The sequence below is a fragment of the Macaca fascicularis genome, chromosome 13 (genome assembly GCF_037993035.2).
Source record: "Macaca fascicularis isolate 582-1 chromosome 13, T2T-MFA8v1.1".
Taxonomy (NCBI): Eukaryota; Metazoa; Chordata; class Mammalia; order Primates; family Cercopithecidae; genus Macaca; species Macaca fascicularis.
Window position 1 is genome coordinate 89,750,422 of NC_088387.1, and position 18,773 is coordinate 89,769,194.

Genomic DNA, 18,773 nt, shown 5'->3' on the forward strand with positions numbered 1-18,773 from the left:
ACTTGCAGAGCTTTAAAACTACTAAATCCTGAGTCCTCTACCCAATTAATTCAAAATCTGTCAAAAGATTGCACACATACAAACACACCCATATACACACAAACTCACATAAATACACAGACACACATACAGTCATCTGCCCCTCGGTATTTGTAGGGAATTAGTTCCAGGACCCTCCCAGATGCCAAAATCCACAGATGTTCGAGTCCCTTATACAAAATGGCATAATATTTGTATACAATCTTATTCATGTCCTCCTGTATACTTTCAATCATCTGTAGTTTACTAATAAAACCTAATACAATATGAATGCCATGCAAATACTATTTATTTATTTCAGACAGAGTCTCACTCTGTCACCTAGGCTGGAGTGCAGTGGTGCAGTCATAGCTGACTGTAACCTCCAAATCCTGGGCTCAAGTGATCCTCCTGCCTCAGCCTCATGAGTGCGGCCACCTGAGTAGTGCCACAGGTGCACACCACCACACCCAGCTAATTTTTTTTTTAATTTTTGCAGCCATGTGGTCTTGCTACACGGCCCAGGCTGGTCTCAAATTCCTGGGCTAAAGTGATCCTCCTGCCTTGGCCTCTCAAAATGCTGGGATTAGAGGCATGAGCCACCATATGTGGTCTAATATTACTTTTTATTTGTATATTTTCTTATTGTATTGATTTTTTATTTCCCACCCCCACCCAAAATAATATTTTCAATCCATGATTGGTTGTTTCTGAGGTTGGTAGACTGCTGGGATGTGAAACCCACAGATAGAGAGTGCCAGATGTATGCGTACTTTTTCAAAAAGGAAAATTTTCAAGTTTCAATGTTTCAAACTGGAGTTAAGTTGCCATTTTACCGTGAAATTATCCCCAGCCCCTTAAACTAACTTATTAAGGAGAAAACAGTGAGTAGTAACAGCTAGTTTCTAACCATGCTAAATGTGTATAATCTACTTTAATAACTCAGTACAACAAATTCTGAACTTGTAAGAAAGCTAAATAAAAATGAGCGTATTTTTAGCATTACATGAAAGGCTGGCTTCACTAATAACCTTGAAAGTAACTTTCATAACAGTTCTATTCACAATCAAGTCTTCTCCTAAGAAAAGAAATACATAAAGCTAGTAATGCTAAAAGTCAAACTAATTTACACAGGAACTAATCCCACTTCCAAAAAAGCATAATTATATGATTCAAGTTTATGCAATTCTGAACATTACTGGGTTACTGAAAAGTTTTGAAATGTTCTCTGAATTACTTTTCTAAATAAAATCACAAAAAGTAGAGCAGGCAAATGGCAATAACAGGCAGAAAGGGACACGAAACTTAGCCAAGTTGAAAATTAGTTTCAGAAATCAACCACAAAATAAAATCTTCGACAATAAATTTTGATCCATTCTTACCATTGACTTTCCCTAATCCTGGAGCTTTATTTTTCAGCAGTGTCACTTGTATCTGTGGAATATTGGTGATGTTTGAGTTCAAAACGAATTTGAAGTCCACATGTCCAACCATACAAGCTTTAGGTAGCACTAATTCAAATACATGTTCATCCCAGCTGTTGCTGTCAAATAAGGGGAAAAATGCTAAATAAAGCAAATATCTTACTTCAGCCACAACCATATTATCATTAAGGTCACCTTTCTACTTTTTGCTTTGCAGCTTCCAATAAAATTCAGTGTTTCTCAATGGGATCAAGAGAGAAAATAGCTCCCAAAGGAGAAGGTTAAACATAGGGCAATGAATGATCTTACTTTAGAAATCTACACCTGCCTTGAGACTCGCACATACCAATAAACTCTTATTCCTCAAAGTGTGAATGATTTAATGTGAATATCCTGCAAATTCCTGGTACCCACCCTAGATCTATGAATAGGGTCCCAGAATCTTCATTTTAAAACAACAATTTCTTGCATTTCTTATATATATTCATTCTTGGGTTTTAAATGCTATATATATGCTGGAAAATGAAAATCTCCAAACTCCTCCACTAAATGTAAGGCTCACATCCAAAAGTCTACTAAACATCTCAAACTCATTATGAAAAACCCACTCTCAAATCTCAGTAAACAGAAACTTCATTTTCCAGTGAACTCAGACCAAAACCTGAAAGCCATCCTTTATTCTCCTCTCTCACACAGTATGTTCAATACATCAGCAAATTCTATTTCTTGTACCTCCAAATTATATCCAGAATCTAACCACTCTTTTCACTACCTCCATCACTACCACAATGGTCCAAGCTACCATCAGCATTCCTGAATTAGCACAACAGCAACCAAACTAGAACCATTCTATCACTGCCCTCCACCACCACAACCATCATTCTAAATACAGAAGTCAAAGTAATCTTTGTAAAATATAAATCATACCACATCACTCCTGTATTCAAACCTGCTAACACTTTCCCATCTCACGTAGCATGAGAGTCTTTTTTTTTTTTTTTTTTTTGAAATGGGGGTCTTACTCTGTCACCCAGGCCAGAGTGCAGTGGCACAATCATGGCTCACTACAGCCTGGACCGCCTGGGCTCAAGTGATTCGCCCACCTCAATTTCCCAAATATCTGGGACCACAGGCACATACCACCATGTCCAGCTAAATTTTATTATTTATAGATACAAGGTCTCCCTATATTGCCCAGGTGGGTCTTGAACACCTGGGCTCAAGTGATCCTCCTGAGTCAGTCTCCCAAAATGCTAGGATTACAGATATGAGCCACTGTGCCTGACCTTTTATAAAGGCATTCATTATCCAGCTCCCAGGTACCCTCTACCTCTTTTTTTCTTTTTGAGATGGAGTCTCTCTCTGTAGCCCAGGCTGGACTGCAGTGGAGCGCAATCTTGGCTTACTGCAGCCTCCACCTCCCAGGATCAAGCAATTCTCTGCCTCAGCCTCCCGAATAGTTGGGATTACAGGTGCACACCACCACACCCAGCTACTTTTTGCATTTTTAGTAGAGATGGGGTTTCACCATGTTGGCCAAGCTGGTCTCAAACTCCTGGCCTCAAGTGATTTACCTGCCTTGGCTTCCCAAAGTGCTGGGATTACAAGCATGAGTGATCATCCCCAGCTCACAGCTACCTCTTTGGATCTCCCTCCCTACCACTCTTCCCTATATTCACAGCACTCCAACAACAATGGTCATATTTCTCTTCCTAGAATTCACAAAATATACTCCTCAGGGTTCTGTATTGCTATTGTCATGGAAGACTTTCTTAGGCCCCTTATATTGAAAATATCATACACACTGTCTCTCTTTTTCTCTCACTTTCTCACACTTACATGCAATTACCTATCCAACAACTACTCGATTGCCATACTCTGTTTTAACAGTCTTCATAGCTTTTATGCCCATATGCCATGGTATATGTATCTGTCTACTTTCTATTGCCATTAGGAGGTAAATTCCATGAGACCCATATTACTAGTGACTATAACAGTGCCTGCTTTTATTAAATACAAAACAAGCATTTGAGTATTTGTTAAATAAATCTGTGAACTAAGTCACCAAACTAATTGCAGTAGTAAATTACTCTCATTATTTTATCCTAAAATTCAGAATAAGAATATCAGTTTCCTGGGCCGGGCGCGGTGGCTCAAGCCTATAATCCCAGCACTTTGGGAGGCCGAGATGGGCGGATCACGAGGTCAGGAGATCGAGACCATCCTGGCTAACACGGTGAAACCCCGTCTCTACTAAAAAATACAAAAAAAAAATAGCCGGGCGAGGTGGCAGGCGCCTGTAGTCCCAGCTACTCGGGAGGCTGAGGCAGGAGAATGGCATAAACCCGGGAGGCGGAGCTTGCAGTGAGCGAGACTCCGTCTCAAAAAAAAAAAAAAAAAAAAAAAAAAAAAAAAAAAAAAAAAAAAAAAAAAAGAATGTAAGTTTCCAAAATCAGTGTGACAAATAGAAGGAACAAAGTCATCAACATACAAAAATTAGCTTACATATTTGTTAGAGACAACACAGAATTCCTAGGTATATTACTGTTTATCTTTTAGACAGTTTAAAAGATAAACAGGTCAGGCACGGTGGCTCATGCCCATAATCCCAGCACTTTGGGAGGCCAAGGTGGGTGGATCACCTGAGATCAGGAGTTCAAGACCAGCCTGGCCAACAGAGTGAAACTCCATCTCTACCTAAAATACAAAAATTAGCCAGACGTGGTGGCACACGCCTGTAATCCCAGCTACTTGAGAGGCTGAGGCAGCAGAATCACTTGAACCCAGGAGGCAGTGGTTGCAGTGAGCCGAGATCGTGCCACTGCACTCCAGCCTGGGTGACAGAATGAGACTGTCTCAAAAAAAAAAAAAAAAAAAAAAGATAAACAGTAATAAACCTAGGAATTCTACATTGTCTCTAACAAATATATAACATTAACTTAAAATTAAACATCTTCGGAAAATCTTTTACCTGTCGGTCTGTAGTTTCCAAGTTCGAGTATGCTGAGCAGCATCACCATGGTGTTGCTGATGCAAATGTTGAGGGTGCCTCCTTTGCTGCTGTTCTTGTTGAACTTCTACCCAGCATGGAGGAACAGTCGCTGAAAACCTTGGAGTCAAAGTCTCAAAGCGGGTTAGCTCCACTAGAGATGTCAAGATTTCGAGGGTGAATGGCTGGTCCACCAATAAATCAACTCCTTAAAATTAGTGAGAGTAGTATTTGAAATAGGTGTTTTTAAAAAAAAAAAAAAAAAAAAAAAAAAAAAAAAAAAGACAATGAAGTTTTAATTCACGGTTATGTTTTCTATTGCAACACTTGCCAAATATTCTGAAAGTTAATAAAGTGGACTCAGGTATCTACATATAACTAAGATAACTAACTCTGGCTAAATAATAGCAAAGAAGAAAATTCTAACTTAAATATTTAAAATTAGAGACAATACTCACTATTGAAGAAACCCAAACCCGTCAGAAAAGGTCTTACTGAACTTTAGCCCTAATAAGGACGGCAAGAAAAGTAGTGGTACTAAAGTGCAAGCCAATGTACATCAGACCAAAATTCACTTTTAGACCCTGTTTTTTACAAAATAAATGCTAGACATCAGCAAGTACATAACATATGCCCTTTTATAATGAATAAAAAACTAAAACAGTCAAAAGCTATATGGTAAATAAATACTTACAAACTGAAAAATTAAATTGTGTTTTTTCTATTTCTGTGGCAGTTAAGAAAATCTTGTGTACATGCTAGTATTATAAAAGTAATAATGTGCTTCATACTGATTAGGTTTCTTTACAAATGCTATGCATGTATTCATATCAGTGAAATGTATAACATTAAAAAATGCTGAGAAGCTGTTGTTCTCATTTTTAAAAAGTAATGAAATACTAAAATATAAAATCTGGTAGGTTTAGAATATTTTCACAAAGAAAAAAATGATGGCAAGTTCTATAAAATTATTACAAGTTTAATTCAAATTACATCTTTTTCTCAAAGTCTAGACCCTTTTAAATCTGATTAGTTTGTAAATATTAACAGCATGTCAATCTCCTTTCTTTACATTATTTCTTCATTACAAAATTCATCTTTCCTCTACTAAAAAATAGTTTTCTGTACTTTATATAAAAATCTTTCTCCATTCAACCAATAACCTATAAAATATGAGAATATTCAGTATTTTAGCTTTTTATACCAAGTTGTATACTTAACCAAGACATCTTGGTTAATTCAAGTAATTGGAGATTGAGAAGCAGACTACAATGATTTCATAAAAGTCTACAAGGCAAATAATGATTTTTCGGCAGGGAGTAACATGCTAGCAGAACTTCTTTTGAAAAATTAGCTCTGGAGGGCAATGTGGGACAAGGATGGGGGAAAAAAGGCAAAAACAACAAACAAATATAAACAAATCTATCTGGAGATTCAAGATGGGACAACATATGTGTGAATATACCACCTAAATATATACTCAGTGACAGCATTTTTTTCAGCTTTGCAATTCCAGTAGTAATATTAATAAATGAGCCAGTCTACTAATTTTATACTTACTTAACGAATTCTCTTTTATATGATTTTTTCCTCCCCTAATTAGACTAAAAGCTCATTAACGGCTGAAATGTTTGTTTTAACCTCTTAGATGACTTCACAAATATTGAGTAACATACCACACAGGTTGAGAATCACTCCTTACTTTAATATGTTTACATCTTCCGACAACTAGAAAAAAGACAATACCTAATCATTTTTTTAAATCATTTAAAAAATTAATATCAAACCTGAAATGCCGGGACTTGAAGGATTTGATAAAGGCTTGGAACCTTCTGAAGATGGTTCTATTCCTTTAGAAAGAGATCCATCCACTAGTATATCAGCTTCATCAATATCATCACAGGTTCCTCCAATTTGGAGAAAATGAAGCTCACCACCTACAGTGCAGCAAATTTCATAGATACATGAAAAATGGGTAAACATTCAAATATTCAAATGTAATACTACTTAGGAAACAATTTAATGTCACTTCATAGGCAGATAAGGAAAGCTACCAATGTGATGTATTTCCAAGAGTTTAGAAATTTAATTGCCAAGGAATTACAAATTGAAGCCAAATTTTTAGGAAGAAAATGATAAATACATAAACATACATGAAAGCAGGTATTTATCTAGTACTTACTTTTATGAGACAGTATTTTAAGTGCTTTAATTAATTCATTTACTCTTTACCAAAAACTCATGTGGTAGAACTATTACTGTGGCTATTTTACAGATGAGGCACTAGCTATACTGGAATCCACAGCCAAATCTCTTAATCTCAACAGTAACAAAACTTGACAAATACTCTTATTTTTTAAAGCATTCACAATGAAATGAAGGCAACTAAAATTTCTAGTTTAAAATCTCTGTCACAGGAAAAAAACTGACAGCAAATTTAGCATTAATTAAGACAAAAAAATAGTATATTCTAACATTCTAATTTGGAGATTCACGTCTAGCACGGCAGAAGAAGGAAGATGATAAATCCCCTTCCTGAAAGGCAACTATAAAGCTAGACAAAACTGTAATTTAACGAGGGTGAGGTAAGCAGGGAAAACCAGCAGATTCACTGTTATCTCCAGATGGGACTCAATTGATGGAGAGTTTCCAGTTTAAAGTGGTGATTTCAATGGGAAACAAAGGTCTGCTACTTGAGGTCACAATTCTGTCTGGGGCAAGCAAAGCACTAGAAACACCAGGGATTTAACACGGAATTACATGTAGTGAGAGAAGCACAGTGGGCCTGGTAAACACTCCACAAATCCCACCTTGACCAGAGGCTGTGCACGTGTCCAGCAAAGACCAGAGGGAGCCCAAGCCATTACTACATCCTCAGTCAACTAAGCCTCCATGCCTATGCAAAAGAGACCTGAGAAAACACAACAAAAAATAAAAGCCAGGGCACACTTGAGCACAGCCTTACTGGCTAAAGGTATTTGGACACTACAACCTATCAATCTTTGGCTGAATACTAAGCTATGCTGCCACAGAAGAAACAAAATAAGAAACAAGTCTTACAAATTAAAACTAGGCAGAATAAATGACAGAAATCAGCAGCTGCACAATACAAAAGAGATTTCACAGATTCAGCCAGACGAATTACAAAACAAAGCAATACCCACCTGGCAAAAGGTAGGGAGATCCAAATCTAGATTTCTATAGTGTTGTCTTAAATGTCCAGTAAGTAAATAAAATATTACAAGACATGCAAAGAAAGAGGGACCCACATTCAACATGTGAAACACACACACACGCACCTTAAAATGTCTTCTCAGACTTCAGATTTAGCAAAGACTTCAAGGATCTATTGTAAACATTTTTATAGAATAAGAGGAAGTCAGGGGTATAGAGAATTACAGGAAATAATGGTATAAACGACTCAACAACAAAAAAAAAATTTTTTAAATTAAAGGCTGGGAGCAGTGACTCACGCCTGTAATCCCAGCACTTTGGGAGACCGAGGTGGGCAGATCACCTGAGGTCAGGAGTTCGATACCAGCCTGGCCAACATGGTGAAACCCTGTCTCTACTAAAAATACAAAAATTAGCCAGGCATGGTGGCAGGCGCCTATAATCCCCCGAGCTACTCAGGAGGCTAAGACAGGAAAATCACTTGAACCTGGGAGGTGGAGGTTGTAGTGAGCTGAGATCCCGCCACTGCACTCCAGCCTGGGCGACAACAGCAAGACTTTGTCTCAAAAAAAATTAAATTAAATTAAACAAAAATTAAAAGAAGCTTGGAGACCTATGGGACAGATAAAATATTAAGAACATACATGTAATGGGAATTCCATAAAGAAGAGAATTCCACCTGTAAAAATAATGGGCAAAAACTTACCAAATCCAATAGAAAACCGCAAATTTACTCAAGTTTAATTACCCTCAAATAGGATAAACAAAGAAATAACACACATATATATAAGCTCTTGAGCGTGAAAGGCAAAGGGAAGATCATGAAGACAGCAAGACAAAAATTACTCATCAGACATGAAAACACCACCACAAATTAATAGATCACTTATGAGAAACAATGGAGACAGAAGCAATGGAATGACATTTAAAGTACAGAGAGAAACTGTCAACAGATTCTCTAGGTAGTGTTAATCCTCAAAAATGAATGTGAAATGAAGACATTTCCAGAAAAACAAAGACTGAGAGAACTTTACGCTAGCAACCTGCCTTATGGTAAGTAACAAAGAAAGCCCCTTAAGAGGAAGGAAAGCAACATCAAATTCACTGGAAAAAATAAAGAACAGAAATGGTAAGTAGGCGAATACAATAAATAAATGTTTTTCTCATTTCTTTGCCAACTTTTAAAAAAGATAATGGTTGTATAAAATAATTACAACACGTTTTGTTGGTTTTGTGGGTTTTTTTTTTAGACGGAGTCTTGCTCTGTTGCCCAGGCTGGAGTGTGATGGCGTGATCTCGGTTCACAGCAACCTCCGCCTCCCGGGTTCAAGTGATTCTCCCTGCCTCAGCCTCCTGAGTAGTTGGGATTACAGATGCCCACCACACCTGGCTAATTTTTGCATTTTTAGTAGAGACAAGGTTTTGCCATGTTGGCCAGTCTGGTCTTAAACTCCTGAGCTCAGGTGATCTGCCCACCTTGGCCTCCCAAAGTGCTAGGATTACAGGCATGAGCCACCGCACCCAGCCATTTTGTTGGGTTTATAACATACTTAAATGTAATGTATGGGGTGGGGGGAGATAAGAGCAAAGTTCCTACATATTTTACGAGAATAAAGTATTATTCTGAAGTAGACTGTATTATTAAAGCACGAAAATATAACTCAAAAAAAAAAGCAGTATCAGAAAAAGAAACCAGAATCAACATGAGGACCAATGATTTCATGCCAAATGGCAGAGTAGGAAGCTCTAGGGATCAGTCCCTCCACCAAAGCAACCACTGAACTAGAAAGTGTGATTGGAATCAAGTATTTCAGAACTATGGGACCGAACAGGGTATTTACAGAGAGACTGATCTCTGGTAAGACAGTGGCCTACATGAACCAGCTACCATCCCCTCCATCCTCAGCCCTGACACAGCTGTGGGGAAAAGTGGCACATGTGCTGGAAGCAGCTGGCTGGTGCCAGGGCAGACAGGAGGGACCTTTTCTTCCCAAAATTTTGCATTTTGGTTGGTCTAGCAGTTACCTAAGGGACCAGAATAGACTCCTGCCTGGGTTTCACCCTTCTGAGACTGCAGCTGCCTCTCCAAGCAGCAGCCACCAGAAGATTTAAGGGGAAAAAGCCGAAACAGGATCTACAGTAAGATTTAAAGAGACAGAACTCTTTTTTGGAAGGATAAGAGTGGGGAGAGGGTTCTACAGCTTTTGTACAAACAGTTTGAAAATGTCACAAATGGATGGCTGCAGCTGGAAACAAGCAAAATCTCCCTGAGTGAGAGGATAAGATTTCTAGAGGTACCACATTACAATACTCAGAAGGTTCTGACTACAACAAAAAATTACAAAGCACTCAAAGAAACAGCAAAGTATGGCCCATTTACACGAGGAAAAAAAAAAAAGAATTATCAGAAACCATACCTGAGAAAGCCCAGATATTGGAATTACTAGTCAAAAACATTAAATGAATTCTCTTTATATAGTCAATTAGCTAAAGGGAACAACGGACAAAAACTAAAGAAAAACAGGAAAATGATGTATGAACGTAAGATTATCAACAAAAAAGTAAAACTGGACTTTTTCAAAATGCCAATGTTTTGTGCATCAAAGGACACTATCAAGAAAGTAAAAAGACAACCCACAGAATGTGAGAAAGTATTTACAAATCATATCTATTAAGATATGAATTCTGAATTTCTAAAAAAGTTCCTACAACTCAACCAAAAAAAAAACCAAACAATTCAAAAGTGGACAAAAACATGGACATTTCTACATGTATCATAGAAATACAAATGACCAACAAACACATGAAGAAATGCTCAGCATCATTATTCATTAGGAAAGTGCAAACCAAAACCACAATAGATACCACTTCACAACCACTAGGGTGACTATTACCAAAAAGACCAAAAATAACAAATGTTGGCCAGAACGTAGAAAAATTGGGACCCTTCCAAACTGCTTGTGGAAATGTAAAACGGTGCAGACTCTGTGGAAAATAACTTGGTGATTCCCAAAAGGTTAAACATAGGCCAGACGCAGTGGCTCACATCTATAATCCCAGCACTTTGGGAGGCCAAGGTGGGAGGATCACCTGAGGTCAGGAGTTGGAGACCAGCCTGGTCAACATGGCGAAATACCATCTCTACTAAAAATACAAAAAATAGCTGGGCGTGGTGGTGCATGCCTGTAATCCCAGCTACTTGGGAGGCTGAGGCATAAGACTCACTTGAACTGGGGAGGCAAAGGTTGCAGTGAGCCGAGGTCGCGTCATTGCACTCCAGCCTGGGCAACAAGAGTGAAACTCCATCTCAAAAAAAAAAAAAAAAAAAAAAAAAAGGTTGAACATAGAATTACCATATGACCTAGCAATTCCACTCCTAGGTATATACCCAAAACAACTGAAAACAGACACTCAAATATTTGTACACCAATGTTTATAGGGGCATTATTCACAATAGCCAAAACGCGGAAACAACCCAAATGTTGAGTTACAATAGTCACCCCTTACAGTAGCCACAGTTCCAAGACCTTGCAGTGATGATTGAAACTGTGGATAGTATCAAACCATATGTGTGTGTGTGTATATATATATATAGTTTTTACATATATATTCATATATATGTACACATATGATCAATTCATAAATTAGGCACAGGAAGAGATGAACAGTAACAGAACAATGATAGGAATATGCTGTTCACAATTTCACAAATTCACATATTATGGTAAGATTTGTTCTTACCATAAATCTTAGAAACTTGCACATAAAATTTTTTTCTTTCCTTTTTAAGTCAAAAATGTTCACCTTTTCAACATAAAGAAAAAACTTCAAAACGGCTTCACTTTGAAATATCCGATAGCCAGCATCACTATTCTGGAGCTTTAGGGCCATTATTAAGTAAAATGGTTACCTGAACACAAGCACTGCGATACCAGTGACAGACAATCTGATAACCAAGACAGCTACTAAGTGACTAACAGACAGGTAGTGTATACAGCATGGAGACAATGGACAAAATGATTTGTGTCCTGGGTGGGACAAGAGATTTTATTACACTACTCAGAAGAGTGAGTAATTTAATAATTATCAATTGTTGATTTCTGAAATTTTCCATTTAATATTTCCAGACCATAGCTGAGCACAGATAACTGAAACCACAGATAAGGGGCAGGAGTTGGGGGGGGGGTGCAGGGGCCCTACTGTAATGGAATATTATTTGGCATAAAAAGGAACAAAGATGTGATACATACTACATGGGTGAACACTAAAAATATGCTGAGTGAAAGAAATCAGACACAAAAAGACAAATATATGATTCCACTTATATGAGGCATCTACAATAGGCAAAGTCATACAGAAGTAGAATTGAGGTTACCAGCGGCTGAGGGTAGAATGAATGGGAAGTTACTGCTTAATGGTTAGAGTTTTTGTTTAGGATGATGGGAAAGTTCTGCAAATCAGCACTGGTGGTTATACAACATTGTGAATGTATTATAGCCGCTATATTATATGCTGTAAAATAGTTAAAACAGTAAACTTCATTACGTATATTTAACACATTTTAAAAAGAAAAAAAAAAATTATAACACATCACCCAACAATTCTACTCTTAAGAACTGAGAGCCTCAGGCCAGGCACAGTGGGTCATGCCTGTAATCCCATCACTTTGGGAGACTAAGGCAGGCAGAGCACTTGAGGTCAGGAGTTCGAGACCAGCCTGGCCAATATGGGGAAACCCCGTCCGTTTTGTAAAAATACAAAACTTAGCCAGGCGCCTGTAATCCCAGCTAACCTTGGGAGGCTGAGGCAGGAGAATCACTTGAACCCGGGAGATGGAGGTTGCAGTGAGCTGAGATCAGCACCACTGCACTCCAGCCTTGGCAACAGAGCGAGATTGTCTCAAAAAAAAAAAAAAAAAAAAAAGAATAGAGAGCCCCTTACATATGTGCACCAAGGAACTTACACAAGATGTTTACAGCAGAAAAAACAGAAATAAACAAGATGTCCACTGACAGGAAAATGGATCAATTATTTGTGGGTTTTCTGCACATTGGAGTACTAAGTATAAGTGAAAATTAAATGATCTACAAGGCATGCAATGAAACAGGTAATCTTAAAACATAATGAGAGGAAAATCAAGTCCCCCCAAACTAGAGTTTGGTATCATTTTTATAAAGGCCAAAACCAAGCAAAATCAATAAAATATGTTGTTGAAATATTCACATCTGAAGCATAAAACCAGTTTTCTTTATAAAAGGAAAGACATAAAAATTATTGAGTAACAGTTATCTGCAGGAAAAGGGCAGAGTTTGGGAGAGGGGAGGAGGGACACATTCATAGATGCAAGATATCCGTACTGCTTTAGCTCTTGGTTTGACAGTAGGTCTCTGGATGTCCCTAATAAATTATTCTTTACTAATGTTATGTAAATTTGTTTTCTAAAAAAAATCAACAAAGGGATTAAAATGGTGTAATAAAAATATTTATTCAACGCAAAAGAATGCAGTGAAGGAGTAACAAAGGAATGTAAAAAACATTTTAAAAAATCAAAATGGCAGACATAAATGCAACCATAGCAATAATTATATTAAGCGTAAAGTCATTCAAATTTAAAAGGGTACAGGTTATCCAACTGTATAAAAAAGCAAGACCTAATTATATGCATCTAAGAGACCCACCTCAGATTCAAAATCACAAGTTAGTTGAAAGTAAAATTGTGGAAAAGATACATAATGCAAACTGTAACCATAAGAAAGTCAGAGTGATTTTATTAGTATGACACAAAATAGAGACAGAGGAATATTTCAGAATGACAAAAGGGCCAATACATCAGAAAGATGTAACAATTATGAAACAGTCTAACAAAAGAGCCGAAAGACAAGTGAAGCAAAAGCAGACTTAAAAGTGAACAATTCAACAAAAACATAGTTGGGGATTTCAATACTTGCTCTCAAAATTGATAGAAGAAGGCTCGATATAAAATCAGGAAGACTTTAAAAACTCAAAAACATACACTTACACAAGTGAAATTTATACAACACTCTAACCCATGGGTGCCCAATACACATTCTTTTCAAGTGCACGTAGAACATTCTCCAGGACAGAACAGATGCTGGGTCAGGAAAAAGTCTCAATAAATTTCAAAACACTGACTTCATATAAATTATGTTCTCTGACAGCAATGGAAATAAGTTAGAGATCCACAACAGAAAGAAATCTAGAGCAACCTCAAGTATTTGGAGGCTAAACAAAACACTTTTAAATAATCTCTAGGCCAAACAAGAAAACAAAAGGGAAATTAGAACATTATTGATCCAAATGAGAAAAAAGGAAAAACAAAATGTATCAAAATTTAGGAAGTATCACTAAGACAGTGCTTCCAAAAATATTTATGGCTTTAAATTTACTGTATTAGAAAAGATCTCAAACCAATAACCTAAGCTTCTACTTTAAGAAACTAAAGAAGGCCAGCACGGTGGCTCACGCCTATAATCCCAGCACTTTGGGAGATCGAGGCGGTCAAGAGATCAATATCATCCTGGCCAATATGGTGAAACCCCATCACTACTAAAAATACAAAAATTAGCTGGAAGTGGTAGAGCGGGCCTGTAGTCCCAGCTACTCGGAAGGCTGAGGCAGGAGAATCACTTGAACTGGGAGGCAGAGGTTGCAGTAAGCCAAGATCACATCACTGCACCCCAGCCTGGCGACAGCGTGAAACTCGGTGAAAGACAGACAGAAAGACAGACAGACAGAAAGAAGGACGGAAGGACGGAAGGACGGAAGGACGGAAGGAAGGAAGGAAGGAAGGAAGGAAGGAAGGAAGGAAGGAAGGACAGAAAGACAGAAAGACAGACAGACAGACTAGAGAAGAACAAAATAAACCCAAATCAAGCAGAAGGAAACAATAACATTAAAATGGAAATCTAGTAAAAAGGAAAACAGAAAAACAACAAAGAAACAAATGTTATTTAAATCAGAAGCTGGTTGTTTTGGGGGAAAAAAAATCAATAAAACAGATAAACCTCTAGACAGATTGATCAGGGAAAAAAAGAGAACATACAAATCATCAATCAGTATCACAAATGAGAGCAGTGACATCAGTAAAGAGTCTGCAAATATTAAAAGGAATGTAGGGAGCCAGGCATAGCAGCTCACATCTGTAATTCCAGCACTTTAGGAGGTCGATGCAGGTGAATCACTTGAGGTCAGGAGTTCAAGACCAGCCTGACCAAGAGTGAAACCTCATCTCTACTAAAAATAGAAAAATTAATCAAGCATGGTGGTGTACCTGTAGTCCCAGCTACTCAGGAGGCTGAGGTTAGAGAATCACTTGAACCCAGGAGGCAGAGGTTGCAGTGAGCCAAAACTGCGCCACTGCACTCCAGCCTGGGTGACAAAGCGATACTCTGTCTCAAGAAAAAAAAAAAAGGGAAATAAAATAAAAGGATTGTGGGGAATATTATGAAATTCTTTAGGCTAAAACTTGATAACTTAACAACTGACAAAAAGACTATCAGAACTCACTAAAAAATTTTAAAAACCTCAGTAACTCTCTACAAACATAATTGAACTTATATATTCAAAATCTTCCCACTAAAAACATCTCCAGGCCCAAAGAGCTTCACTGGCGAATTCTACCAAATATTTAAGGAAAAATAAGACCAATTCTACGCAAACTTTACCAAAAAATTGAAGAAAGAATACTTCCCAACTCACTGATATCAAAATCAGATAAAGATTACAAAAGGCAAAAACTAAAAAAGATTACAAGGAACATATAATATCCCTGATGAACAATATGCAAAAATTATGAACAAAATTTTAGCAAATTGTATCCAACAATATATAAGGTAATGCATTATGACCAAGTGGGTTTTATCCCAGGAACGCAAAGTTGGTTTAATATCCAAAAGTCAATCAATATATTTCAATACACTGAACTAAAAAGAACAACCAAATGATCTCCATGGATGCAAACAAGTATTTGACAAAATGTAACATTCATTCCTATTGGAAACTCTTAGCAAAGCAGGAACAGAAGACTAAAGGAATGATTTCCACAAGAAACAAGTACCAAAACAAGGATGTGAACATATAGTCCAATAATCCCAGATAGTGAGATTATTAAAGACTTTCAAAGCAATTATGGCTCAACTTCTTATTATTCTCCTTCTGAATATCAGTACAGGTATACAGACTTTATGTTGTTGGGGTCATATTTATATTCAGTATTGTTATATTTCACGGTATGTTCCTTATTAATTGCGGCCTTTTAAAAAACTTTATTTTTTAAGCATTAATATTTTGTCAGGTATCGTAACTGCACCCTATCCTTATGCTCCACTGATACATCTTAGTCTTATTTTCTCATTTAAGTCTTTCCTATTGATTTTAAATGTATTTGCACCAAGCAGAACACCAATTTATCTTTCATTTTAAACTCCACGCTTTTATAAAGAAATTCATACTATATTTTATGCCTTTTACAAAATTTCATATATGTAGTGTGTATATATTCTATTCCTGAATTATCAAAGATAGCTTAACAAATCTACATTTAGTATATTATTAATCCCATATAAAATTAAAACATATATTAACTATAGATTTATTTTTATGAAAAAACTCGATTCTCCACAAGAAAAAGAGTTTTATGTTATTTGAATATACTCAGAAGACAGGGTCACATCCAATTGATTCAGTCTGAGATGCTTTTTAAAAATCATACATATACATACATTTTAAGACATCAACTTTTCTTTCCCCTTTGTTGTTATCTTTTCAAATGCACCTTCTTTAGTCAATCCCTGAAGAATTGGGAGATCATTTTGAAAGCAACTAACTTCTCAGGTTTTTCTTGTCTTTCATCTGGATAAATTCCCTATCATATGCGATCATGTTCTAGGAATTCCAGACTGTACAAACTCCAAGAAAACAACCATCTATTTTAAATACTTTTTTGTTTGTTTGTTTTGTTTGAGACGGAGTCTTGCTTGGTCGCCTAGAAGTGAAGTGACGCAATCTCAGCTTACTGCAACCTTCTCCTGGGTTCAAGTGATTCTCCTGTCTCGGCCTCCCAACCAGCTGGGATTACAGGCACGCACCACCACGCCTGGCCAATACTTTTATTTAAATGTTAAAAACCTTAATAACTTAAATATTTAAGACGTAAATACTATTTCTCCTCTGAGTTACCTAAAGCATATCTCATCAAATAATTGAAAGCATTAAAAACCCTTATTGCATTTCTGGAAAATAGTCGTGTCTTATAAAGATATGCCCCAAAGGGCCGTGCCACCTAGGTTCAAGTCCAGCTCCATTTTGGAAGACCTACAGCAAGTTAAATAATTTTCAATTTTTAAATCTTGCAGATGAAAAGAATGCAAAGAATTCAATGTAAGATTCTTCATCTTTTGTTGTATTATGGCAGTATAATGCCATTTAAAGTGCTCTGATGTTTGAATGCTGGCTCTGGACATTTATTAGCTCTATTACTTAACAAGCTACTTAACCTCTCTTTCCTTCAGTATGTTTATCTACAAAATGGAGACAAAAACAGTACATTAAAGTTGGTGTGATGACTAAACGAACACAGGTAAAGTTCTTACAACAATGAACTGCAACATATATGACCAATAAATTCAAATTATCTCTGATACCACATAGAATTTTAATGGTTGTTCTGAAATTCTCATCTGTAATTCAAAGTTTTATTAGTCTAAAGTTATTAGACTACACTGTTCATTTTCTAAATTAATCTAGTTGGATTTTTATGATATTTGAAGATTTTTTTCCATTAACTTTCACTAGAAATTACAGAAATTTCACCAGGCACAGTGGATCACGCCTGTAATCCCATCACTTTGGGAGGCCAAGGTAGGTGGATCACTTGAGGTCAGCAGTTCGAGACCAGACTGGCCAACATAGTGAAACCTCATCACTACTAAAAACACAAAAATTAGCCAAGTGTGGTAACGCGCACCTGTGGTCCCAGCTACTCAGGAGGCTAAGGCAGGTGAATCACTTGAACCTGGTAGGCAGTAGTTGCAGTGAGCCAAGATTGCGTAACTGCACCCCAGCCTGTTGACAGGGTGAGACCCTGCCTCAAAAAAAATAAAAATAAAAGTAAAAAAACAATTTCACTACATATAGTTCAAAGAAGACAATCTAACCACTACATTAACCATTATGTTCCTTGGCTAAACTCTTGAAATCTATTTAAAGAGAGGAAAAACAGTCTAATTACTATCAGAACCACAGATGAGATGCATACATAACTCTGCTCAAATCCTAATTCCTCTGCCATGCCTTAGTTATAGTCACTCAGGCTTCAACTATCTCCTAGTTCTAAATTCCTACTAGACAATCAATAGAACTATTCATTTTGCCTGATATTGTCAGTAATCCTTTTCAAAAACTACTTTATCTCCCTAACTTAAAATGTACATAAAGAAAAAAATAGGCCAGGCACAATGCCACATGCCTGTAATCCCAACACTTTGGGAGGCCGAGGCAGGCAGATCACTTGAACTCAGAAGTTTGAGACCAGCCTGAGCAACATGGCAAAATCCCATTTCTACAAAAAATTACAAAAATTAGCTGAACATGATAGTGCGTAGTCCCAGCTCTGCACTGTAGTCCCAGCTATTCAGGAGGCCAAGGCGAGAGGACAGCTTGCGCCCAGGAGATTGAGGCTGCAGTGAGCTAAGATAATGCCACTTGCACTCCAGCCTGGGCAACACAGTGAGACCCTGAGAAAGAAAAGAAAGGGCCGGGCACAGTGGCTCACGCCTGTAGTTCCAGCACGTTGGGAGGCCGAGGTGGGTGGATCACCTAAGGTCAGGAGTTCAAAACAAGCCTGGCTAACATGGTGAAACCCTGTCTCTACTAAAAATACAAAAAATTAGCCGAGCGTGCTGCCACGCGACTGTAATCCCAGCTACTTGGTAGGCTGAGGCAGGAGAATCACTTGAACCCAGGAGGCGGAGGTTGCAGTGAGCTGAGATTGGGCCATTGCACTTCAGCTTGGACAACAAGAGTGAAACTCAGTTTCAAAAAAAAAAAAAGGAAAAGAAAGGAGGGGAGGGGAGGGGAGGGGGAAAGAAAGGGGAGAAAAAAAGGAGGGGAGGGGAACAGAAAGGGGGAAAGCGGGAAAGGGGAAAGGA

General features: G+C 37.5%; 1 protein-coding gene across 35 annotated transcripts in view; it reads right to left on the reverse strand.

Moving 5' to 3' along the window:
• The window catches only part of BIRC6 (baculoviral IAP repeat containing 6), a 256,711-nt gene that overhangs the window by 181,840 nt on the left and 56,098 nt on the right, over window positions 1-18,773 (reverse strand). For 34 of the 35 annotated variants that reach the window (XR_012422503.1, XR_012422504.1, XM_074012019.1 and 31 more), the window contains 3 exons: window positions 6,219-6,368; window positions 4,414-4,639; window positions 1,401-1,561 (listed from right to left, as the gene is read on the reverse strand). Coding sequence is in view for 33 of the 35 variants with exons in the window: in XM_074012019.1 (XP_073868120.1) it covers window positions 1,401-1,561; window positions 4,414-4,639; window positions 6,219-6,368 (537 nt within the window). In the remaining 2 variants the exon portion in view is untranslated. Of the gene's footprint in view, window positions 1-1,400; window positions 1,562-4,413; window positions 4,715-6,218; window positions 6,369-18,773 lie in introns of those variants that run through there. The other variant, XM_074012020.1, reaches the window with a different exon arrangement.